We start from the raw sequence: 17,591 nt of genomic DNA, 5'->3' as shown, positions 1-17,591 counted from the left end.
TTAAAGATTTTATTTATTTGACTGAAATCACAAGTAGGCAGAGAGGCAGGCAGAGAGAGAGAGGAAGGGAAGCAGGCTCCCCGCTGAGCAGAGAGCCCGATGTGGGGCTCGATCCCAGGACCCTAAGATCATGACCTGAGCCAAAGGCAGAGGCTTTAACTCACTGAGCCACCCAGGTGCCCCGGCACTTAAAATTTTGATTGAAAATCTTACTAACCTAGATTCACTGACTTTACAGATTGTTTATATTTCCTTAACTATGGAAGGGTAGAAGAATGAGAAGAAAGATTTCATTTAATAGAGTTATAACATTGTAGAGCTTTGAAATTTTAAGGAGCCTTTGAGAACCTCTAGTTAATGCCTCAGTTTTTGATGTGAGGAAACAGACCCTGTGAAACATTGTGTTTCAGTAATTTAGTGGTCAAGTTGGTACTGGAATCTAAAATTTTATGTGTAGTGGTACCATATTATGTTTTATATGTACCTAGCACATAGTAGGTGTTCAGAGACTTTTGAGAATCAAATTAATATGATGATTATGTATGTCTGTCTCTGAAGACTAGCTTCTCTGTATGTGTTCAATGTTCCTGTATTCCCTTTCTCTTCATACTCATTTAGGGGCTGTGCATTGATCCAGAAAGCATTTATTGAACATCTGTGTGCAGAACAGCCTTTTTACTCAAATAAAAGTCATATTTTCCTACCTCTGCATAAGAAGTTTGGCAATGTGTTAGAATCTTACACTTTTTTATTAGAAAAAGTATTTTATCCAAATTTTAAAATGTTCTGAGTTAGGTTTGTTAAATATCCAAGTTATCATCTGGAAGGAGCCTTTTGGAGGACACATCCAGATGTTTCATGAAATGTGGTAGTACGTAAATGGGTATGGTGTTTAAATCATCTGTCACAAATTGAAGCCGTGATGCACTAATTTAACAGTCCTAGGTTTATACTCTGCATAAAGGAGAGTGGGATATCCGTATTTTGTCATTATGTGTGACTAAATGCAGCTGGTATGATGGAATAGAGACCAGGGGAAGACAGAGAAGATCAACTAGGGGAGTAGGCTCTAGAGATCACTTTTCAGTTATCTTATATTGAGAAATAAATTAAAAAATGAGAAATTGGGTTGAACGAGATTAGAGAGATAACCAACCTGACTTGCTCCTTTTGTAGAAACTGTCTAACTAGGTTTTCTGGTTGAACTGAGTAGTGACAAATTACTAATCTAACAGCTGCTTATTAACTATTTCAAATGGAGAGATTAGAAATGATGCAGAAGTCATTTTCATAGATGAAGCATCTGACTTTAAAAATAAAATATTTTTGTTGTACAGGCTTTAATGTATGCAGTTATAGAATTTTTGATGATTGCTGTTGTGAAAAACTATAAATGAAATATTATGACATTGTTAAATGCCCAATTTGTCTATGTTCAGAATTCATTTTGGTTTACTGTTGGTTATAAATTGATACCAGATAGTCATAATATAAAGTCTGCTTTATCATGACTAATCCTCTAAACTACTGCAGTGGGATGTGTAAATGAAAGTAATTATGTTGCTCAGCAGGAAGGACCTAATTCTTAATTCACAATTTAGGTATGACCTTTAATGTAAGGTCATAAATAAAGAACAGTAATACTGGCACTTTTTGTTTAATTGCAAAAAGCACTCTGTCTGTAGTACTTGTTGATACTGCTTGAATATTGTCTGTATTTATCTTTCTCAAATTGTGGTCCCCTGCCCCTGTGGTTGGCATAGTTGTTTTCATACACACACGCATGCGCACACATGTGTATGTGTGTGTGTGTGTGTGTGTGTGTGTAAAATTTTACATATCTGAAAGGGGGATTAAGTTGAAATGTCTAATTTCTGAATGGTGAAGACCTCCCCCTTCTTTCTCCCCATTATCCTGAGAACACTGGAAGCTGGTCATACTGCCAAAGCAGAACATTGGAGGATTCCTCTTTCAAAAGTGTTAGTTAAAAGGAAAAAAGGAATCCTCAAAACAGCCAAATTCCTGCCTGATCATCCTAGAATGAAGTACCCCAATCTGCTCACTCACACAGATCATTTGATCATGTTTTTAAAGTATTTTTTAGTATCTTTTAAATGTAAATGTACAGCCAGAAATCCCTTGTCATTTGAGGAAAACATCAAGCGGGAAAGGCAGAGACCGAAGCAGGTAGTGAAAAAGAATCCAGAGGTTACAGAGACGCTGCAGACAGTGGGAGACAATAACACCATCAAATACCCAATTTATATATATCATCAGAGAGGAAGTAAGATACTCCATTCATGAAAACTAAAAGCAAGATGTAGGGGGTAAAGAAAAGAAAAAAAGGCATGTAACAAACAGAACAGAGGTTCATGGGAATGAAAATTTTAGTAGAAATGTTAGAAGATCAAGTTGAGGAAATCTCTCAGGAAACAGAGCGAAATGCAGGAGATGTAAAATGCAAGAGAAGAGAAAAGATAGAGTAAAGGAAAATTGGAGAATCGGTCTAAGACCAGTACCTAAATAATAGGCACTCAAGAAACGTGCATCTAAATTTAAAAGACAGCAATTACCAGTTTCATACAATTAAAGCAAAAACAAAACCCTACAGAAAACCAACCCAGCCCCAAAATGCAACACTGTAACATTGCAGAGCACGTAGGAAGAAGCTTTTTTTTTTTTTTTTTTTACGTTTTTATTTATTTATAAGAGACAGAACAGGAGCGAGCGAGTGCGGGAGCATGAGCAGAGGGAGGAGAAGCAGACTCCCTGCAGAGCACAGAGCCTACTGCAGAGCTGGATCCCAGGACCCTGAGATCATGACCTCAGCCTAAGGCAGATGATTCACCGACTGAGCCATGCAGGCGCCCCAAGAAACTTCTATATACACTCCCTTAGGGGAATATACAGGCGACTATGAAGGATGATGGCAGGCTTCTTAACAGCAACACCGGAAGCCAGAAGACAGTGAGGAAAGGCTATTACAATTCTGACAAAACACGCTTTCCTGTCTAGAATTCAAATACTGAGCCAAACTAAGTTATTAAGTATGGGTAAATGGATATATTTTTGGGCAACGCAAAGAATTGAAAATGTAGCTTCCAGTTCCTTCTTAGGAAGCTAATGGAGAAAATACTAAAAAGAGAAAACTAAGGAAAAAGTGAGATCAGTGAAATGGGATGCAATATGGAAGAGGGATGGGGAAATTACAAAGATATGTTGAAGGGAAATTCTATGACCATAGTTGTGTACCAGGTGTAGAGAGCAAGCAGTCCAAATTGGAACCTGACAGAGGGCTCCAGAAGGCATGTATTTAAGAAAGAAATGAAAACAGTTTTACCTGATATATTTGAATATGTTAAAAGTTACACTTTTATCAGTTACAGTTTATCAGTTTTATCAGATGAATTAGTAGTTACATAGAAAACAAAGCAAATGCACAAATGGTACAGTGATTAAGGAAAGCCAAAGTTCTACAGAATGGAAGAGTAATCATGATATACTTCAGCTCAAATATGGATATTATTTACAGCTGTAATAATGATGTAAACAACTGATTCAACCAAAAATTGTGAGGGGATATGGGGGTAGAGATAGCACAGAGCCCAATAAGTCATTTTTTCCTAGAAGGAAAAATTTTAAGAACACATAGACCTGCTGTATAGAATATAGTGAAAAATGCCATAAAAAATAGCCAAAAAGACTTTAAATAGAGTTTGTCCTAGGAATGTGAAAGGTGGGGCAGGGGATCTCTGTTTTCTGGTCACACTATTTGACTTTTTAAACTGTGTGCATGCCTGCTTGATTAAAAAAAATTAATTTTAAAAAGATACCCCTCACAGAATGCTTTCCGTACAGTGTATATACATCTCTCAGGCATTCTGAATTTCCTGGGGTTCTGACAACTCTATCATTTGGGGATATAGTCACTAGAATGCTATTTGAGGAGGTAATGATTTCTAGTAGTAGCAGTGGTTGATGTTATCCTTAGTTATAAATATTCATTTTGTTGTGGTGCTAACAAATGGAGATTTTTAAACACATGATGGATTAAAATATATTGCATTTCAACATCTCATATATAAGTGTTTAGTTTTCCTCTGTGTTGTCAATACTTTGCATTGTGAATTGACTGCTCCATGCTTCTCTGAAACTTTTCGGTTGAGTGATGCTTCAGATGTTTGTGTTTCCTGTCCCCTTTTATTTATTTTTTAAAAATACTGCATGCTTATTACAGTCCTTGAGAGTATGCAGCAGCTGCTCCAGTAATAGCCGTGGATAGTACTCCATCTTTCACTAAACCTGATTTTAAGGTGCAGTGGTTAATTTGAATCCAGATGCATTCTTTTCTTATCTGAACCACCAATTTTTTTTTTTTTAAAGATTTTATTTATTTATTTGTCAGAGAGAGAGAGATCACAAGCAGGCAGAGACGCAGGCAGAGGCAGAGGGAGAAGCAGGCTCCCTGCCAACCAAGGAGCCCGATAGGGGACTCGATCCCAGGATGCTGGGATCATGACCTGAGCTGAAGACAGCTGCTTAACCAACTGAGCCACCCAGGCGTCCCTGAACCACCAGTTTTTTTTTAAAGCCAAAATATTGGTGCATGAAATGGAGATTGAATGTTAAATCAATTAGTCTTAAAAGGTTTTTCTCTTTCTTAATTGGAAGTGTAACAGCATAATATTTGGAGCAGTTGTATAATATTCAACAAATTTCTTAACCTGTGTAGGCCTCAGTTTTCCTGTCTGTAGAATGAGGACAATACTTGCTGCATAATTGTCAGTGATAATTACACATCCTGTAAAAACAAAAACAAAACTTATGCTTATGTCATCAACTTTTTTCTTTTGACTGTCACACAAGAGGTTTTATTTTACGAGAATTGCCAGTGTGTACTTCCATATAACATAAAACAATAATACATCTGTGCTGCATCCTTATACCCGTAGAGTCAGGACAAAAACTGTCACTGGGGAAAAGCCTGTGATAATCACTGAATTCAAGTTTATTCGTATTTGACCTAGGAGAATGCAGTTGAAGTGGGAAGACATTGTTCTCTTTCTAAAATTTATACTGCATTCTCTGTAAAATGAAGTGCATTTGACCAGTGCCAACCTAAATGTATTTTTAACTGATAATCTTTGAAGCATAATTTCTGTTATTTCTCCAAATGCAGAAGCTTCCTTATAGTACATCTCGGTTGAAGTCCCAGTTCTTTTTAAAATAAGTCATAAAAAAAATCTTTAAAACTCTTGTATTCTTAGCACATTTTGGATAGTAGGGAGAAATTGATAGCTTGCTGACATTATAGTTAGTAATTAATCTCTAATCCTATCTAAAAAAGAGAAGCATTTATAGGATTTGGGGTAGGCTTTATTTGTAAGGCCTGTAGTATTTCTTTGCCTTTTAGTGAACATAAGAGTTTGGGAGTTCATTTGCATTTGTATTGTAGTTATATGTATAACTTACCATTGTAGATTCCACCCCACCCTTTCTTCTGGTGTGACTTGTTTATTTCATTCTTTCATTCATTTCTTTATTCATTGTCCAGTCATTTGATGTGTTTCTACTGTTGTCAGGCCCTAGTGTTAGATGCTAATGGTGACCTTGGCATGTGCCCTTGGAGGACCTCAAACTGGTCATGGACTCACTTGTACAAATAGAAAATTATAAAAAAGCAAGACAAGTGCTAAATAAAGATATGCAAAGTGACCAGTAAAAGTAGTGAGAGAAGAGTCATTAATATTGCCAGGCCTTATTGGACTAAGGCTGACAAAAGCTAGAAATTGAGGAAACAGTATTTTTTAGGCCAGAGAAGTAGGGTAAGGGACATATATGTTTGATAGCCAGCTATATTTGATATAAAGCTCTTTATACACTGTTTTCTCACTATTTGATTTTTTTATTTACTTTGTTTGCACTCTTTAAATAGCTTCCAGAGGATTGGCTGGGATGGGGTGGCCTCTCAGGTAGTGGCAGTGAGTTAGGAAAGGCAGTTTATCTTTTGTGTACTGCTATTAGGCCTGAGATGAGGGGATAAAACAGTGGGGGAAATAGAGAGCCAGTGGTAAGCTTACTTGTGTCTTCTACCCTAGCACCTCCCTGTCAGTGATGGTCAAGTCAGGATTCTGCTGTTAATACTCTATGACCTTGGGTAAGCCATTTCTTCTCTCTGGATTCCATATTCTTCCACTTTAAGATGAGAGGGTTGGTATAGTTAGGCATTTCTTACTGGTAGTCTCTTAGTAATGGGAGAAAAAGGAGAAAGTGACCAAACAAGTTTGGGAACAAAGAGTTAAACAGATTTTTTTAATTACAACCTTCCACATTATGGCATGTGGATTGAATTCCTATACTTTTTAGCCTGGCCTTGCTAGTGGAGTGAGTCAATATTATGTTTCCAGCTCTGTCCTTTTCCTAAAACTTTAGTGAAAAGAGCCTGGACTTTAGAATCATACATATCTGGATTTGAATCCTGACTGCTACTTTGTAGCTATGTGGCCTTAGGTAAGTTATTTGACCTTTCTTAACTACATAGTTTCTTCATGTGTAAAGAAGGAAGGGGATAATAGCTTGTGGAGATAATAAGATTTAGTGACACCCATATGAAAAATACCAAGTATATCTGGTAAATACGGGGTCAAAAAGGAAAAATAGTTTTTAAGTCCTACAAATTCCAGGGTCAGCATAGAATGTAATACCTGGTAGTATGTTATTTATACCCTGCTTGCATCTGACGTTTGAGGTGGGCATTTATGTGTTTCATACATACTTATATACTTTTACCCCAAGAAAACAAATGTTCTTGAAGCGTCATTGTTATGTTTTGCCATCTGCATAGCAGTCAGCACTCTCCTGATGACTCAGGAGGCTCTTGATGAATGAATACCTGACAGTTGCACTGAAACAGGGCAATGAGGTGAGACATGGTTCTGACTGGTGTATACTTCATCTTACATTTTTTATAACCCTGGGTAGAAGTCACTGAATTTATGAATATTAATTTTTAAATTTTTTCGATTACTTATTTTAAGCTGAAAATAACTAGAGTTGATTGTAACTGAGCTGCCTTTAAAGCAGACCACGAGGGGAAAGGGTTAGAATAAAGTATTGTTTAATATTGTGAATTATACTCTTGGAATACTAACATTTTCATTTTGTTTTGTCTCTAAGCAAATGGTTATGAGCCTTAGAGTTTCTGAACTCCAAGTACTGTTGGGCTACGCTGGGAGAAACAAGCACGGACGCAAACACGAACTTCTCACAAAAGCCCTGCATTTGCTAAAGGCTGGCTGCAGTCCTGCTGTACAAATGAAAATTAAAGAACTCTATAGGCGGAGGTTCCCCCAGAAAATCATGACGCCTGCGGACTTGTCCATCCCCAATGTTCATTCAAGTCCTATGCCAGCAACTTTGTCTCCATCTACCATTCCACAACTCACTTACGATGGTCACCCTGCATCATCACCGTTACTCCCTGTTTCTCTTCTGGGACCTAAACATGAACTGGAACTCCCACATCTTACATCAGCTCTTCACCCAGTCCATCCGGATATAAAACTTCAAAAATTACCATTTTATGATTTACTGGATGAACTGATAAAACCCACCAGTCTAGGTAAGATTATTCTATAATGGTTGTTTGGTTACTTGGGGGTGGGGGTGGGGAGATACTCAGTTTGACCCAGTTTATTATTCATTGTGAATAGTAGTGCAAATCTTTGATAGTAGCATTCAGATTACAATAAGGATCTTTCAGTTTTAAACAAAATCAAATATAAGCTGTCTTTTAGGCAAAGAAAAAAGTAGAGTCAAGTTTCCAGTGATGGTTGCTGACCCAGTAAATATTAAAAAGTTTCCAAGAATATAAACTTTTATTAAAGTATAATATTTTAGATTGTTGATTAATATTTTACAGTAACCTTTACAAATTAAAAAAGTAAAATGTAGTAATAGTACCAGCCTCTGAATTCAATAATTTTCAGGAGTTGATGACATCTAAAACAAATGACTGACTAGTTTTGATTACTTAAATGAGTTAATGGTTTTAATTATTATAAAAGGAGATTTGAGCTTTGATGTGTAGTATTTCAGTTTCAGCTGACTTTTCAAGTGGATATGTGTGCTTTTAGGTGCACACATGATCATGGTTTATAATATTGAAATTTTATTTACTGTGTTTTTATCATCGTTTGATTAATATTTGGGATATTAATAGAATTAAGTGTATTAACTGACCTGTAATTTTAATTTCTCCAATACTACCTTGCTTTATTTAATGTAGAATAAAACTGACTGTTGTGATTTCTGATACCTTTGTCATGATGTATTTTAAATATCAGATGTTAAGGTGCTGGTTTATTGTCATAAATTAGTGGTTGACAAACTGTGGCCAGCAAGGCAGATTCAGCCTGTGGTCTGTTTTTTATGATCTAATAAGCTAACTTGTGCGCACGCGCGCACGTGTGTGTGTGTGTGTGTGTGTGTGTGTGTGTCTCTGTCTGTTTATATTCCCAAAGGGTTGCAAAAAAACCCCGAAGACAAGAACAAAAAGAATAATATGTAGTAGAGACCATGTTTGTCTGCAAAGCCTAAAATATTTACTGTCTGACCTTTACAGAAAAAGTTTTCTAACCCTTGTTATAAATCAGTAAACATTTCAGCTTGGGGGATTGGTTAGTGTTAAATTTTGAGAACATACTAAAATTCTTTGAATTCGGAAATGTTTGTTTTTAATTTAACAGGATTTACCTGAATAAGTTAAGTTTATAGGAATCATTTTCAAACAACATGAATTTTGTATCACATATTATTTTTAAAATCTCTGTAACAAGGTATATAACAAGGTAACTTAACACTTGTCAAGAACCTATGCTTATAAAACTTACACATGCTCATTATAAAAAATGAAAGTGTTGAATTCCCTTTCTCATTAGTAATTTAATGTGTGTGCATATATAAACAAGTTAACATTTCTTGCTTTTCAAGAAGGAATCTTATTTTATACCGTATTCTGTGACTTGCCTTTTTTCCCCCTAATATAGACATCTCTCCTTGTCTGTCTTGTTTCACCTTTTTCACTGAAGGCCGTGTATACACACATACACACAGTATATGAGATGTATATACATATATGTGTGTGTGTATGTATATACACACACACACACATATTTTCTAGCTCATTTCGTATTAAACTATATACTATTCCATGATTTAAAATCAGTCCTCTATTAAAAGACAAATTTTTCTTATTTTTTGCTGCCAAAAACTGTGCTCTAGTGAACATCATCTGAAATATAAAAGGAAAAAAGATGTTGGTGGCTTTTTTAAATTTCATTCCCTGTTCTCAAATTCTCTTCTTGTTTTAATTAATGTATCTTGCTGTTTTCATTTTCTGTAATATAAATCTCAGGTACGACTGTGAATAGATGATGTTTAAATATGTATCTAAATTTTGTTATAAAGAGTAGAAATGCAAACTGGACACAGATTATAGTTATACTGAATAATAGTTTAAAAAAATTAGAATTTAGAGAATTTTAAGTCAATTTTTATTTCACCGAGGTACTTTCCTTGGATATATTTAAGTGTTAATTTCTAATCGTCTACACTGATGGTCTTTTCATGCCTTTTTAGCTTAACTTTCCTATCATAATTTACATTTTGTATTTTATTGCTTTTTTTTTTTTAAGATTTTATTTACTTGAGAAAGAGAAAGAACATAGAGGGAAAGGGAGAACCAGACCCTCACTGAGCAGGGAGCCGGATGCGGGGCTTGATCCCAGGACTCTGGGGTCATGACCTGAGCTGAAGGCAGACGCTTAAATGTCTGAGCCACTGAGGCATTGCTAGGCAGTAAATTTAAAGTCATTTTCCCATCTTTATTCTTTATCTGGAAACTTATAACTTACTTCTGTCTGGTGTTTTTGTGTGATAATTCAAAAACAATGCTATAAAGTTTTTTTCCCATCTTTGATGACCATTAAGTAAACTCTTATATTTACAAAATTGGGTTGAAGTACTAAAATATTTCCCTGAGATTTATTTAATTAGGCTTTCTTTGTACTGTCAGTTCTTGTTATTTGCATATTTTGTGTTTGTGAATGTCTGCTATCTCAAATTTATTTGTAATTATAAAATCATTACAAAAGTTTCATGATTATTTATGGACATGCGTGGAATGGTGAAAAATCTGAGTCTTCTGACTTGAACTTTCCCACAAGGTGACTCTTGCTTTCTTGTTTTCAGCTCTCATACTGTAAGGACATGTCCTCTTTTGTTCTCTATTTAATGCCTTGTTTTTTGCATTTTTGTGCTTTTTGTTGGTGATTGCAGTTTTAAATAGCCCCTAACCATAGTGCTGAAACTCTGTCTAGTGTTCTGAATGTGAAAAGGCTCTGATGTGCCTAATGGAGAAAAAAGTGACGTATGTATTCAGTTTTGTTCAGGCATGAATTAGTGCTGTTGGCTCTGAGGTCAATGTTAATGAATTGTATTATTAAATAAATAAAATTATTATTAAGTAATAAGTGAATTCTATATTAAGTAAGGTGTCCTTGAACAGAAACACATCTAAAACAAGATTACATAGTGATTGGTTGATAAAAATGTGATCAGGGCTTGCAGGAACTAGCCCTGTGTATTCCCTAGGAGCGGTGGTTCAGTATTCACTAACTCATTGTTTGTGGTGACTATAGAACAGTTACCACACATAATAAAAATTGTATATTTAAAGTATAATTTGATTTGAATACTAGTTTTTATTGAATAAATCTATTGTTTGTGGTGTACACATAATGAACAGGTGTTATAGAATTGCTTGGTGCTTTATAAATAGATTTCTAATTTCTCATTTTTATCATAGAATTAAAAGTCATCATTTTAGTTATGCATAAAACAGTCTTACCAGAAAGTAATTTGTGGATGTTTATTGATTCAGTAAATATATAGGGGCGGGAATGTTCAGTAAATCTGAAAAAGATTTATTGAAAGAAGATTTTGAGTAATTTGCAGAGTTTGGGATGAACATCTTTTAAAGCCCTGTTTGGCAAAGAACAAAATAAAAGAATCTATGAGATGCTTTAATGTTACTAAAAGACTATTTCTCCTTCATTAAATAATGAAGTGACTACTTTATCATGGAATTCAGTTTTCTAAAGGATTACTTTTGCCGGTAGGTCATTTGTTTTAAATGTAGGAAAATGGTATTTCCTGAAAAATTAAATGGCTTCTGGCATTCTCTTTGTCTCTAAACATATATATGTATATTTAAAATCATTATAACCTAAACATATATATAACCTAAACATATATATATATATATATTTAAAATCATTATAACCTCATAAGAGTTAGTTGTGACCTATAGCCAACTAGTTCATTACCATTATCACTTGTGTCCAGAATGTGACAAGTAAATTTATTTTTTCATCCCTCCCTCCCCTTTGGCCTTAACCATTAGATTTAAATGGATTTTAAGATGTTTTTATGTAACTGAATGGTTTTCTGCTGTATGGTTCATGTTTCTAACCAAAATCACAATATTTTTGGTATCCCCAGTTTTATTAGGTAATTGTTAACCCATTCTTAAACTCATTTTGTTATTTCTTGAACAGTGAGTAATTTTAAGGTCCTTCATTTTGGAACCACATATTAAAGAGAGTTCTTTTCATTTTCCATAGTTAACTAGAAGGATGGTGAGATGAAGGTGGTTGATTATTTTTGCCTATAATTAAAATCCTGTTTGTTCTTTTTAGACATATTTTAAATACTTTTTAAAACCTTTTCCATGAGTCTAAGATTTCCCCTATATCTATCTGTTCCTTCCCCCCCAAAATTGAGTTCACTTTCTTGCGTGTTCTCATAACATTTTGTTGTTAGTTCCTCAAAGTGGAAAGGTTCTGCTGTATTTATCTGTATATTCCCATAATAGCTATCTGTGAATTTGTTATATGGTAGTTGCTCAGTAAACATTTATTAGCTCTCCAGTTTATTTAAATACAGTAGATAGAGTCTTTTATTTCACTCTGATTCAGTGACTTTTAATCATTTTATCATTCAGATAACAACCAAGGCATACCACATATCCATCATAAATAGTGGCTTATGGTAGGGATGGGAGATAGAGTAGAGAGGAAAGAGTTGTCCTTCCTTTTATTGTTTCCACCCCCATTTTGATATCTATGGTCAATAAATGACTTGGATATTTGATATATTCTCCATTTTCCCCCAATTACAAAGATATATATTGCATGTTTAATATAGACTCCGTAGACACTACTTAACTTTAGAAAGTAATTTAAAAATATTTCTGTTGTGTTCTAGTCAGTCATTGTTTTGTGTGTGTATGTGTTTGTGTTTATTTCTGATTTTGTTTTAATGAAAAGGAGAATCTCAAATACTGAGTTAACCCAGGAGATTCTTAGCCGCATATATTATTGACCCATATCAATAAAGAATGGTGCATAGTAAATAATAATCTTCATAGTATATTGAGCACCATGTGTTAGAAGTGTACTTTGAGGTATCTTATTTGTACACTGTGTCACTCTTGGTGTTTCTCAGCTATCGAATTTACAATTAACAAAAGTCAAAAGGACAAGTTATTTTGGATTAAAATATCTTACGTTCATTCAGAGGAAAGATATTTTCCTTCAGTTCTTTAATATTATTTTATTTAGAATAATAAAATTGTTTAGAGTATTATTGTTTTGGATTTTTTTTAGAGTATTACTGTTTATATTGTTTACATTGGCCTGTGTTAGAACATAATGGCAAAAACAAAATATTTTCACAGCGATTAGAAGAATATTTGGTTTGATTCAGATGGGTAAACATCCATTAATACTCAGTTTTATGTTTGTTAGTGATTTCGTTATTTCTGTTTTCCTTGACTCAGGTAAATTTTTCAAAGAGCAAGTACATTTAAAAAAATGGTGCCTTTAAATATTTTTAATAATTTAAAGTATTTCAAAGGCTAACAGAAAACAGCTTTGCCTTCATTTAGAGTACTTGTGTAGGAGTTTGTTGAGTCATCTCTAAGATTTGATTTATATCAAATTCAAGCCAAATTATACCTTCTAAAGGGTTGTCTTCAGGTTTTTATTTTTCATTCATTCATTCATTCATTCATTTTTATTTAGAAGATTTTATTTCTAAGTAATCTCTGCACCCAACATGGGGCTCAAACTCACCACCCTGAGATCAAGAGTCACGTGCTCTGTTGAGTGAGTCAGCCAGGTACCCCCCTTCTCTGGTTTTTAAAGGTCTTAGGTTATACATCTGAGTAAGTTCATATCATGTGTCTTTGGATTTCCCGTAGATTGGTATGAGGAATAATAATTGTTGAGCATTATTTCTGATTTCTCATTCAGTGTTCTAATTGATCACTGAAGGATACAACATTTCCTCTTATCCAAATTGGAACCAACTGATAAAAATGATACAGAATAACTTAAACATTTTATTTTAATGTAAAACATATTAATGTACATTTACTTGCCAGTCTTTTGGTGTAGGTCAAAGCCTTTCTTTGAGACTGCAGATTTTCCAGTTTTAGTTTTTTTTTTTTTTTTTTTTTAAAGCAGAGAGAATTTAAAGACTTGTGTAGCAGTTTGAGTGTACAACTGGGGAAAAAATCTTTTACAGTTATTCCACTCAATTTCATTGCATTTTTTAAAAGCAGCTTTTGTTGGGTCTTTGCAGAGCATTCAACTTAGTTTTCATGAAAACAGCAGCTCTTTCTTTTTGCACTTACATTTCATCAGTTTTGTAGTATTTAAGTTTCATAATTGCAGGTGCAACTGGCATACACAGAGTTTATTTGAGAATAAACACCCCTGGCTCTCCAGTGCTTTTGCACTGGAGAGTGTTCTGTTGGTACAGTCACCTTGCTAGAGCACCAGTCAGGATGTATGGAGGCCATGGAGAACATCAGTTCATTTAAGAGCAGGTCAGTTAAGAGGGTTAACTCTCTAAAGGTAAGGAAATTAGGAGTTTATTTGTTCTTTTGCTTGAGAATAATTTAACTGGTTTCTTCTTTGGAGGAATAAAGTAGATTATAATTTTTATGGTTGAGGTGTTTTTGTTGTTGTTGTTTGTTTTTAAAGAAAGCATCTTCTGGGGTATCTGGGTTGCTCAGTTGGTTAAGTGTCCAACTCTTGATTTAGGGGTGGGTCCTGATCTCAGGGTTGTGAGATCAAGCCCCACATTGGGCTTTGTGCTGGGTGTGGAGCCTGCTTAAGATTGTTTATCTCCTTGCTCACACATGCCTTCTCTCTAAAAAAAAAAAAAAAAAAAAAAAAGAAAGAAAAATAAACTTCTTTTATCTCCCTGTCACTTGTTTGGGAGGGGTAGATGGGAAGAAGTTCAGGAGAAGTAAGGAACTAATAAGTAAATGATGTTTTTAATCGTACAGTTTTATGTTTGTAGTCTTTCTTTAGAACTCATTATCGTTTAATTCTTTTCTCTTTGAGGACAGTGATTGTAAAGGAAAGGATAAAATGAAGTAAATTCACAGGCATTTTTTCTTAAATTTGATTTTTAACTAAAAATTGTCATAAAATATTAGAAATTGTGAAGATGGTCTCCTCTTGGTCCACCTCAGTTCTTTTTTTTTTTTTTTTTAAGATTTTATTTGTTTATTTGACAGAGAAAGAGATCACAAGTAAGCAGAGAGGCAGGCAGAGACAGAGCAGAGAGCAGAGAGCCACTGAGCAGAGAGCCCAATGCGTGTCTTGATCCTAGGACCCTGGGATCATGACCTGAGGTGAAGGCAGAGGCTTAACCCACTGAGCCACCCAGGCGCCTCCCCCCCTCTTTTTTAAGACTTTATTTATTTATGTCCACCTCAATTCTTAAAATGAAATATTTTTTGGAAAGCATTTGGATGCTACAGACTAAAGTATCTGAAATACTAAGACATTTTAATTGATCACGTGGATATCATTTCTTCAATTTGTGATAAAACAAGTCGCTTGTTTATGTTTTATCTTTTTTTTTCTTTTTTAAGATTTTATTTTTAAGGAATCTCTCTACATCCTGTATGGGGCTGGAATGTACAACTCCGAGATCAAGAGTCGCATACTCTACCAACGGAGCCAGCCAGGCACCCCCTATCTTTCTCTTTTTTAAATCCTGGAAGGTGGCTTCTGTTTAAGTTTAATGTTTGTTAAATAATCTTTCCCACTAAAAATCATGAATATCTGTCATCTGGGTTAATTGCATTTGCATTTTCCTGAGCTTTGTTACAGCTAGTTCTTACTTGATGTAGATACTTCCTAAGGAAGACCCCAGCATTCTAGGGGTGTTGAGTTTATAGTCTCGGTATTTTAGAAAGCTAGGTCGATTGCTTTCCTTTTTAAAACAGAACACTTCTATATAGAAAATTACAAGTATTTTAGGCTTGGGAAGATGTATGAATAATTTACAGAAAAGGTTTGAAATATATAATTCATGTATATTAAATTCATATATATAGATGTGTGTGTGTGTAGTGTGTGTATGTGTGTGTGTATAAATTTGGGTTTTGCCTTAGGATGAAAGGCAGCAGATGCTTTAGCACTTCCAAATAGTTAAAATGATCCATCTTGTTTTGTGTAGCACGGGTAAGGTTTCTGCTATATCTTAATAACGTTGATTACCAGTGTTTTCTGCCAAGGGCTCCTCTGGCATTGGATTAGATTTCACAGTTTCCTTCTCCTCTCATTTTTTTATAATTGAGTTTGCCTTCCTCCACATGCCTGATAGCCACTGCCTGAAGATCAGGTGATGCAAATTCAAGGACGCAGGCTCTGATAAGTATTGGAAAGGGCATTCAAAGGTTTTGTGATTCATTCTTCCGTGCTTTTAGCAAATCTGCCTTCTAACAATTCAGTACAAGCTGTGCTCTTCTGTACTTGAATTTTGGAAAATCTGAGCACTAATTTTTTCTGTAGGTGGGTTTTTTCCCTAGAAACTTTTCTTCCTAATTTGGCAGCCCTGGCTTCTGACTTTCAAAACAAAATCTAAGATTTACCTTCTAAATCTGTATTCCTTTGTAGATATATTCGGTCTTTCTATTTAATATTTTGATTATAATGTTTCTGTAGTGGTCCAGAAGCACGAAGGCATCTGTGTTTTTAATAAATGGGTGTCTTTGTTAATAAGTGTTACTGGTTCTTGGGAACTAAGAATGAAAGATGTATGAGTTGGAAAGGAATCTTGACAATCAGAATCAGTAAAGAACCCCTCTTTGTAATTATAAATTTGAAATTAAAAATCTTAAATTATGACATTAATGAGCCAGCCATTTAGATTCAGAAGCAAGTAAGTACAGTTTAACAAAGGAATCCAACATAAAAGATTTTACTAGGATGGAATTTAAAGATCAAACATACAGTATATATGGTGTTTGGAATGCAGTGTTTCAGACTTTGCCAGCGGGTTCTACACTTCTTTGGCCCAGTCTCCCCAGCACAAATCCAGTTCCATATGAGTTGCAAACCAGCTAGCTGGAGGGCTTGGGTGTGGTAATCATGGGGGGCAGGTATGATGGTTAATCAAAGGAAGAACTCAATTTTGACAATCCATTTTTTTCTTTTTAAAATATATATATTGATATAAATATGATTTATATGTATTTATATTAAATATATTATATATTATATAATTTATATATTTACATATGTTTTTAAGATTCTATTTATTCATTTGAGAGAGAGAGAGAGAGAGCACAAGCGGGGGCGGGGGGCAGAGAAAGGGGGAGAAGCAGACTCCCCACTGAGCTGGAAGCCCAATTTGGGGCTTGATCCTAAGACCTAGAGATCATGACCTGAGCCAAAGGCAGATTCTGAACCACCCTCTAGGGGCCCCCTTTTTCCTTTTTTTTTTTTAAGAAATTTGTTGATCGATATCTGGGCGATTGGATGCTAATTTTAAGCCATTGCCTTTATTGAGCCATACTACTTTATTGCTGATAGTACTTGCAGATGAACTCAGTTTTGAGCAGAGATTAGTTCTAATTCATTGGCACTACTGATGCTAAATTTGTTTAAACAAAAATGTAAATAAGCTTTAGATGTGCCAAATATGGGAATTTTGTGGTTCAGAAGAAGCTGGATGTTGAATGTCATGTTAGAATTAAATCGCTTTAAGGTAGGTAAAAATAAAAAGGCTAAATTATTTCTACATGTCCTTTGCAATTCCTAGAATTTTGCTTCACTGTTTATTTTAGAGCCATATTTTTGAATATTTTATTTCTGCTTTTAAATTTCAATTGTAGAATTAATGATTTTAATACATAAGATGGATCAGAAAGGAAAATCACTTGTGTATAATATACTCATAACATTTTATGCTTTTCACCACCTCCCCACGTAAACTTTATTTATTTATTTATTTTTTAATTTTATTTTTTATAAACATATATTTTTTTCCCCAGGGGTACAGGTCTGTGAATCGACAGGTTTACACACTTCACAGCACTCACCATAGCACATACCCTCCCCAATGTCCATAATAACCCCCCCTCCCAACCCCCCTCCCCCCAGCAACCCTCAGTTTGTTTTGTGAGATTAACTTTATTTTTTTTAAAGATTTTATTTATTTGA

General features: G+C 34.7%; 1 protein-coding gene across 3 annotated transcripts in view; it reads left to right on the top strand.

The window, feature by feature from the left end:
• PIAS1 (protein inhibitor of activated STAT 1) overlaps window positions 1-17,591 on the top strand; it is a 116,993-nt gene that overhangs the window by 24,349 nt on the left and 75,053 nt on the right. For 2 of the 3 annotated variants that reach the window (XM_032864611.1, XM_032864613.1), the window contains exon 2: window positions 7,177-7,621. In XM_032864611.1, coding sequence (XP_032720502.1) covers window positions 7,177-7,621 — 445 coding nt within the window. Of the gene's footprint in view, window positions 1-6,381; window positions 6,511-7,176; window positions 7,622-17,591 lie in introns of those variants that run through there. The other variant, XM_032864612.1, reaches the window with a different exon arrangement.

The sequence above is a fragment of the Lontra canadensis genome, unplaced genomic scaffold, assembly GCF_010015895.1.
Source record: "Lontra canadensis isolate GAN:19392208 unplaced genomic scaffold, GSC_riverotter_1.0 scaffold28, whole genome shotgun sequence".
In the NCBI taxonomy this organism is placed as follows: Eukaryota; Metazoa; Chordata; class Mammalia; order Carnivora; family Mustelidae; genus Lontra; species Lontra canadensis.
The sequence above is the reverse complement of the archived record's forward strand: the minus strand, read 5'-3'. Positions and strand labels throughout refer to the sequence as shown.